General features: G+C 36.2%; 1 protein-coding gene across 9 annotated transcripts; it reads right to left on the reverse strand.

The window, feature by feature from the left end:
• Positions 1 to 986: 986 nt before the first annotated feature.
• On the reverse strand, positions 987 to 7,308 carry LOC110723877 (protein suppressor of white apricot-like). Of its 9 annotated transcripts, none has more exons than XM_021903275.1 (5): positions 6,852 to 6,965; positions 5,108 to 5,191; positions 4,779 to 4,945; positions 3,465 to 4,259; positions 987 to 2,671 (listed from the first exon to the last, which is right to left on the reverse strand). In XM_021903275.1, exons 2-5 carry the CDS (start codon positions 5,112 to 5,114, stop codon positions 1,085 to 1,087), a joined length of 2,556 nt encoding a protein of 851 aa, XP_021758967.1. In that variant the 5' UTR covers positions 5,115 to 5,191; positions 6,852 to 6,965; the 3' UTR covers positions 987 to 1,084. The 9 variants fall into 9 exon arrangements, with proteins under 9 accessions (XP_021758967.1, XP_021758968.1, XP_021758966.1 ...); XM_021903276.1 differs by having other exon boundaries at positions 5,275 to 6,947; XM_021903274.1 differs by lacking the exon at positions 5,108 to 5,191 and having other exon boundaries at positions 4,779 to 4,939; positions 6,852 to 7,308.
• Between the last annotated feature and the right edge of the window lie 422 nt (positions 7,309 to 7,730).

Genomic DNA, 7,730 nt, shown 5'->3' on the forward strand with positions numbered 1-7,730 from the left:
TATTTTTGTCTAATTAATTAATACTTTATGGCTATTAAAAGTAAATTCCAGATATTTTTTTTGTTTCTTTTTGAAAAACTATTCTACTACTTCCGTTTCATATTATTTGCAACGATTAGACATTAATTCTCTTTATTTTATGTCAAATCGTTGCAAATTAATATGAAACGGAGGTAGTAGAAAAGGTTGACTTTTACAAGAATCGTTGTTTATGACACAAGAATATTTATGTATTGTCTAACATGCTAACCATTTAACCGGAGTGTGTGCATGCATAAAAATGCTATCCATTTCATTATTGATGAGGACAAATAAGCATGCATGCAATGTATACAATGTTACAAAGGGGTGTGGTACGCTAGATAGTAAAAGAAAATCCTTAAAAAAAGTCGGCTAGCTCATGCCGCAATCAATGTGCGTGGATTTTTTTTTCAAAGAGAAATCAAGGGATAACCCTTGAAACATGCATGCTCTATTTATTTCTAATTTTTTTTTTTTTTTTTTTTTTTTTTTTTTTGGGGGGGGGGGGGGGTCAAGAAAGGTATGCACATTATAAAGAGAACCTTCTTCATTGCAGTCAAAGGATGAGTTCTCATGCTTATATCGTGATATATCATCACTCAATCTAGACTGTGGTGATGATTACAAAAAAGAAATTTTGTTTAGAAAAATATAGATATGTCGGATTGTCCTGAATTCAATTTTCAATTAACTACCGGTGACTAATGATATAGATATCAACAATCACATAATGATTTATTTTAGGTACATATCTGTGACCTGGTCACTGTAGGTGTACAGTATATGAACTCGGTAAAACTAGCCACGTTGTGGCAACTCCTCGAGATCAAGTATCATATATTTTTTTTTTCTCGATCTAATATCATAACTTTTACACCCTACGGCCGATCTTACTCATGAATTTTGCAGTATAATCAATAGAAAGAGTGTAATCTACTGATAAAAGGAGAAAAAAATGGTACAGATTTAAGTTGAGAAAGAACGATCTTTCATTGTGGAATGGTAAAACCAGAAATGTCAGAAAAATAGGTTATATGGTACAGAAATTGAATACAAAAAGAAGTTACATTGTTGCAAGCAACATTGCCCGAATTTTGGCTCTTAGCTCATCAGGAACTTCTGTTGTTTCAGGAGGTAAAGATGGAGCCTTATCTTGGTAAGATATCTTTGAAACATCAACTGAGGCTTCTGCACTAACATCATCACCTATAGCTGACGAAGACTGATCTGAAGATTTGGTTCTTATCTCACCTTCTTCCAATTCAATTTCCTCCCTTAGGGATTTTCTCTCACCCTTCCTAGATTTTCTTTTATGTGTGTATTCTTCTTTCCTGTAGTGTTTTGGCTTACGTTTATGGTGTCTGTGCTTGTCTTCATCAGAAGAGTTATCATGCTTGTGCTTCCTGTGTCTGTGCTCATCTTCATCAGAAGAGCTATCATGCTTTTGCTTCCGGTGTCTGTGCTCATCTTCATCAGAAGAGCTATCATGCTTGTACTTTCGCTTATGGCGCTTGTGTTCATCATCAGAAGAGCTATCATGCTTGTGCTTACGCTTATGGCCCTTTTGTTCATAATCAGAAGAGCTATCATACTTATATCTGTTATGTCTGTCATCCTCATAGGGAGAAGAAGCGCGATCATGGTTGTGTCTATGTTGAGATTTTCTGTTTCTTGACAATGAATGCTTTTTTCGATGTTTGTGAGTATCCTTGCTTCTATCTCTATGATGCCTCGAGGAATTATGTGACCTATGCTTCTTCCTAGAATGCCTTGGATCATCATATTCTTCATCATTCCCACTCTTCCCCAAGTACTCATCTTCTTCTCCTTCACTGCCATCATGTATTCGAGACCTATAATGACGGCTTTTTCTTGCTTTCCTTCCAATTTCATCGTCAGACGAATTCCTTACTGGCATCTCAATCCTTTTTGAAGTCTCAGCCTCTCCTGGAACACAGCTTCCTTCTCTATCTTTGACTTCTCCATTGGCTACCTCAGTGGCAGAGCCAGGGAAATCGGAGCTGGATGGTTTTACAGATGAAGCCTCCTGGGGCTCTGTACCCAATGGTGCAACACCACTCTTTATCATTGCTGCAAACATCTTTGCTCGTCTCAATCTTTCAGCCTTTAACTTCTGCTCCTTGGTCATCCCAGCTTCAGATGAGTCCGCCTCACCAGCTGCTGCACGAGCAGCAGTATTGGCAATTTCTTTAGCAACAGGAATTGTAACATTGGACTTCTGATTTTCAATAAACTTTTGGCCTGAACTTTGATTTTGTGAAGACTGAAGGCTTCCAAAACTTGATGCCTGCCCACCCTCATTGCTGGAACCACGACTTACACCACTCAAAGATGTTTTGGAGAATATATCCAAATTAGGTTTCTTAATGCCTCTAGTGGCAGCCTGAAGTATAGCTGCAGCTGCTGCTGCATCCACGGTAATTCCTGAGTGCTGCTGAGTCTCTTTGGATGGATGATCATGTGCATCTTTTTTTGATTTGCTAATTACCATTTTGAACTTTTCTTTCTTGTCACAGTCAAGCGCTGAATCATCAGATCCACATCCCACGGATGATGAGATATGACTGTCCTTCCTGGAAGCAGTGTTCTTTTCTGTCTCAGAGTTAAAACTCTTACCACTTAATCTGGACTGTAAGAAATGATGAAGGAAAGAAAAATCAGGATTCCAAAAATAAAAAAGAGAAAAATGAAACCATATACAGCAGTTTATTTCCTGTCCAAATACGATGAAGCGTGAACAATAAGCTGTATCATGATGCAACAGTGAAATTGAAGGACTTTGTCTCACACCAATATGCTTTATAAAGCTACATTCTAACAAGTTGAATCTTGAAAGCAAAGCAGGAGGAATAAATTAAATTGACTCACAAGCTAAAGCTGTACTGATAAGGAAAGCTGGAATGATAAATAGACATAGCTCAGAACTACTAAACAATTGAGTACTAAACAACATTCTTTATAAGAGAGTTTTCATGGAGTAATGTGTGACAATTTTTGAATAACCCAAAGAAACAGAGTTTTATAAGATTCAGTTTGCTTTTTTAAATAGGTATCCTAAAATTGAATAACCAAAGAAACAGAGATCTACATATGACTAACGTATCAGGCTGACTTCGCATAAATAAAAAAAAATTAAAACAAACAAAAACAAAAAGGAAGTATGAGGTACAAGCATCCCATTTCACATTAAATAGGCCTCAACATCAAGCAAATTCAACATAATCCACCGCTATCAAAACATACCTTTCAATAATTTACTGGTTTGAAACATGTAGTTATTTATAAATCTCCCAATGCCCATTGTCCCAACAGGCTCATCCAAAGTAAACTGGCCATGACTTACATATGTGCCCATTTTTAATAAAAATTAATACACGACCATATGACTAAGAAAATACAGCATAAACTATTTAGAGACAAACCTCTTGAACTTTCTTCAGAACCTTTAGATAATACGGGTGATACTGGTTGGATGGCACCAAGAATGGAAACCTGCCATGCTTTTTGTCCTGCTCTATAAGCACTGCCTCAAAGTCCCTACCATTCTTCAAGATGATCTCAACTATTCGATCAACCAACCTTTTAACTTCTGTTGGAGGGTCTACAAGCAGCGTTTCAACTTCAGAAACTGGAAACAAACTTGAAGTTTTTGACTTGTCCATGATGGAACCAGCAGAAGCTAAAGTGCCGGAGTCTTTATTTACGGCATTCGCTTTTACAGACTTAATGCTACTACTACGATTTTTACTCGATGAAGGCACTTTCACTTTAGAAGGATGTGCAACTTTAGAAACAATCTCGTCCTTTCCAGACTCGCTTTCAGAACCAGTAATTTTTTCTACTGCATGAGACTTGGACATCAAAGCTACTGCTGTAGTCTCATCAGAGTCAACCTGATCAGATTCTTGATTAGGCACAGCTGCAACATCCTCATCTTCTCCTGTACCATAGAATGAACCCAGGAGAGAAAGTGCTCCAATAGTTTGATCCTCATTTGTGTTCTCTCTCTGCGACTTGCTATCACGGTCAGCTTTCAGAAGCTCTGGGTGATCAACGAGATATCTGAAGTATGGGTGTAGATGATGGTGAGGCATCAAAAATCCAAATGTTGGGTTATCTCCCTGTTTTACTCTTAAAACAATTTCAGACTGGCCACCATTTTCTCCAACAAACAAAGCAGTCCTTGCAATAATATGATGCACTTTATCCGTAGGAGGCTGAAAAGAATCAGAGGAAAACAAAAACATGCATTAATAAAGAGAAGAAATTCTCACATGTTAAATTTATCTAAAATCTTGTAGAGAACCAAGAATAATAAAAGCCAAGGGAACTTGATAAGTAGCATCTCACATAGAGCTTGATAATCTTAAACGATAAAATATCAAAATTCTATGAGGAAACATTTCATTCCATATGCTCCACGCGACTATGATGATGTGAATTTCCAGGTAAAGTAATTAACTTCATCATCCTAATCCCACCTGCATGGCCCATCTGTCATCACATCAAAAGGGAACAATGTGCCCCTGAATGGCAACTTTAGGTCAGAAGAAGTCCACCTGCTCCAAGCATCTGAAAACTTAGACATAGTAAGCCTCAGAATAACATATGCACATCAGACAAATACCATTTGTTTACATCAGCTATTTATCCAAAGAGGAAAAAAAATCATCAACTTCTTAAAACACTTAGAGAAGCCATGTGTAAGATGTATAACTGAAAAGGGATCAGCTTACCAGATTTTGTAGTAAACTTTCAGGCACTGTAAATGGAGGATGAAACACAGAAGTGTCCGTTGTCACGTCAAGATTTTTCTGGTCACTGGAATCAGTAGAGTTTTCATAGGAGAAGGGCACAAAATGATATCCAGAAGCATCCGTCTTCGCCGCTTCATTTTCTATTTCTAACAGGCAAAACAAATCCAAAATGCAGTTACCAACATTGTCTTTTGTACAAATTAGTTATTTAATCTAGATTATTTGCAAAAGAAGCTGAGCGTCGAAAGAACCCAAGAAAATTAGACATACAATGTTACTAGCAGAGTGAGGACGGAGGACATTCTTACTTGTCATTTCAAGAGATCAACCAGTTGCAGATAAGAAATCTTTCCTGAAATGTGGAATATGTAGCAAAGCAACATAGCATGCACCTGTAACTAACACTTGTTACATTACAAATTGATTTCCATAACTTTTCTCATCTTTAAGTTAACCTATAAATGCAAAGACAGACCTCATTCTAAGTATCAAAATCCAGAATCCAGCGCCCCGTGCCCGTAGAAGTATTTTCTTAGCACACTCCCTAATTTCCATGCCAAACAACTCAATTCCCTATATATCCGCTGCCCTCTCCAAAGATTCAAAAAACTCATTTATGTGATCGCTCTTAGTAGCTGGGAGCTCACAAGATAAATGCTCCACAAAGCTAGTTACATCATCTTAATTTCCAAAAAAAGTCCTCCCAAACTCACCCTTATTGTTACTCCATAGATACAATACCCTTTCAATTGCCCTTGTTTTTTTATCTTACAAACCCACAAACATCTTTTATATAATTTAAAAGTCGTTTTTGCAACACTTCATCACATCACTCCAAACCCCCAACTCATGCATTCTCTTTATATATATATATATATATATATTAGAAAATAACTCTAAATAACTCCCACATCCCAAATTATACTGAGAAAAAAAAAAAAAACTTCCTTTAACAAAAAAAATATATAACTTTCAATTTATGTAACTTCCACTTATACTAATTTTTTTTCTTAACAACATACTTATATCTCATGCATTAGCATGGGTGCATTCTAGTTCTTGCAATTGTACATCACGCGCATAATATTGGTGAGGAAACAGAAGTCAATAGCCGGAAACTTGACATATTGGCCACAAAATGGCATTAAGATACTGTTTTTAATATTTAAAATTTTTTAATTCAAGGTACTGAGGTACTGTTATTTAATATAAAAATATATTCAAGTTACTATTTTACAAAAAAAAAAATCAATATGGTACTAGCTCACATATTGGAGCAAAAACAAGCGAATTATTTTTTGCCAATTTTGCCATTTCTTGAGAAGAAATCCTTCATATATTGTGAACGCATTCTGTGCACTTATACATTAAAATGAGCAACATAACCATGATCTGGCTTGCAATGAGTGCTCCCTCAAGAGAGAGTTATTTTAATTTCTATAACTCATCCTCAACTGAATCATACTTATATACAACAATTTAAGCAACACTTTCATAATCCATTTTTCTCCAAAGTGAGTGCTCTCTCAAGCGAAGATTATCTTAATTTCAAATACCACACTCTCATCTGAAAAATATTCTTAAAAGACACGAACAAAAACAACCTTTTCGTGATCTTAACCACAATGAGTTCTCTTGAGTTAGTAACATTATCATGAATTCAAAAACCACATCCTCGTCTAAATAGTAGACTTACACAGCCAAACTTGTTATCTTATCTACACTCCAAGCACTAATCTGATCAACATGAACACTCTGAATGAAGCTGTTATATAATTTACCAGATTATGACCTAGTTAACAAACTTTAACTTAGACTAACAATTGAGAGTTCTAATTCCATATAGTTGCATCATTTTCCACCCTACAAAACTAAATTCACTGGAATAAACTATAATATCAACAAAATAACACAGAATTATTCAATTTTTAATCAATTCAAAGCACAAATCAGTTCAATACATTGCTAGCTTATTGATAAACCACAAATACAAAATAAATTCAAAATCAAAGATTTCAGCTGAAATAAGAGCGAAAGAGAAAAAGAACAAACCTAATTCATCAGAAGAAGATGGAAGATCAGCGTATCGTTCAAGATCGAGCTCAGCTTCGAGATGAAAATCGGGAGACACTCCTCCGCCGCCGCCATGAACGGAGAGCTTGCGGAAAGAAGAGGGAGGATTTGTGAGAAGATTGCGAACATCAAAACGATCAATTGAAAGAGAATTCCAATCAATTAGGGCATCTTTGGAGTTGACAAAGGCGGCGGTGGCGTCGTCGTCGAAGAGCATCGCATGGCGGCCGACTACCTCGAGTTCGACCTCCATTGTTGAAGAGGAGAGAGAAAGTTAGGTGAAGAGTGAATTTGATGAAAGGGGGTGAAAAGAGAGGAGGAAGAGGAGAGAGAAACCCTAAATTGGTGAGAATTGGGGATTCTTTCGACCAAGGTGATTGGAAACCTCCCAACCCAACGCCTTTACCCTTCCGTGGAGGTTTGCTACTTTGCCCTCTTTCTTCAAATAACAGATTGTTCCGTATTAATGTACGGGATACATTATGTATATACTCCGTACTTTATACTTTCTTTTTTAGTGTTTCATTCGGTTCACTCTTAAAGCTAATTCGGATTTGAGAATCATTTTTGTGTGATTAGATTCCAGTTCCCTTCCAATTGTTGTTATGGGAAAACTTTGTAAAATATTGTGAATACAACATTAATAAGTTCTTTAGTTAAGTGGGAATAAAGTCACTCAGCAATTGACACATTTTCAATCTTTGGTTAAAGAGTGTGGTAACAAATCGTACTTTCGATGTTGCTTTTGAATGATTTATGTATCAAATTAGTTATCCCTTTGTGGGTTTCTAAATAATAATTAAAAAAAAAAATTATTTGATTATCTTAATTTATAAGATTTGAATACCATTTACAAAC

The sequence above is a fragment of the Chenopodium quinoa genome, unplaced genomic scaffold (assembly GCF_001683475.1).
Source record: "Chenopodium quinoa cultivar QQ74 unplaced genomic scaffold, ASM168347v1, whole genome shotgun sequence".
In the NCBI taxonomy this organism is placed as follows: Eukaryota; Viridiplantae; Streptophyta; class Magnoliopsida; order Caryophyllales; family Amaranthaceae; genus Chenopodium; species Chenopodium quinoa.

What these genes read in the sequence shown, in the direction of transcription:
- LOC110723877 (XM_021903273.1), bottom strand. Translation starts at nt 7,125, where the DNA reads ATGGAGGTCGAACTCGAGGTAGTCGGCCGCCATGCGATGCTCTTCGAC. An exon ending in ATCTTCTTCTGATGAATTAG is followed by an intron (nt 4,946 to 6,851) that starts GTTTGTTCTTTT and finishes TTTGCCTGTTAG; the next exon opens with AAATAGAAAATGAAGCGGCG. An exon ending in AAAGTTTACTACAAAATCTG is followed by an intron (nt 4,260 to 4,778) that starts GTAAGCTGATCC and finishes GATTCTTTTCAG; the next exon opens with CCTCCTACGGATAAAGTGCA.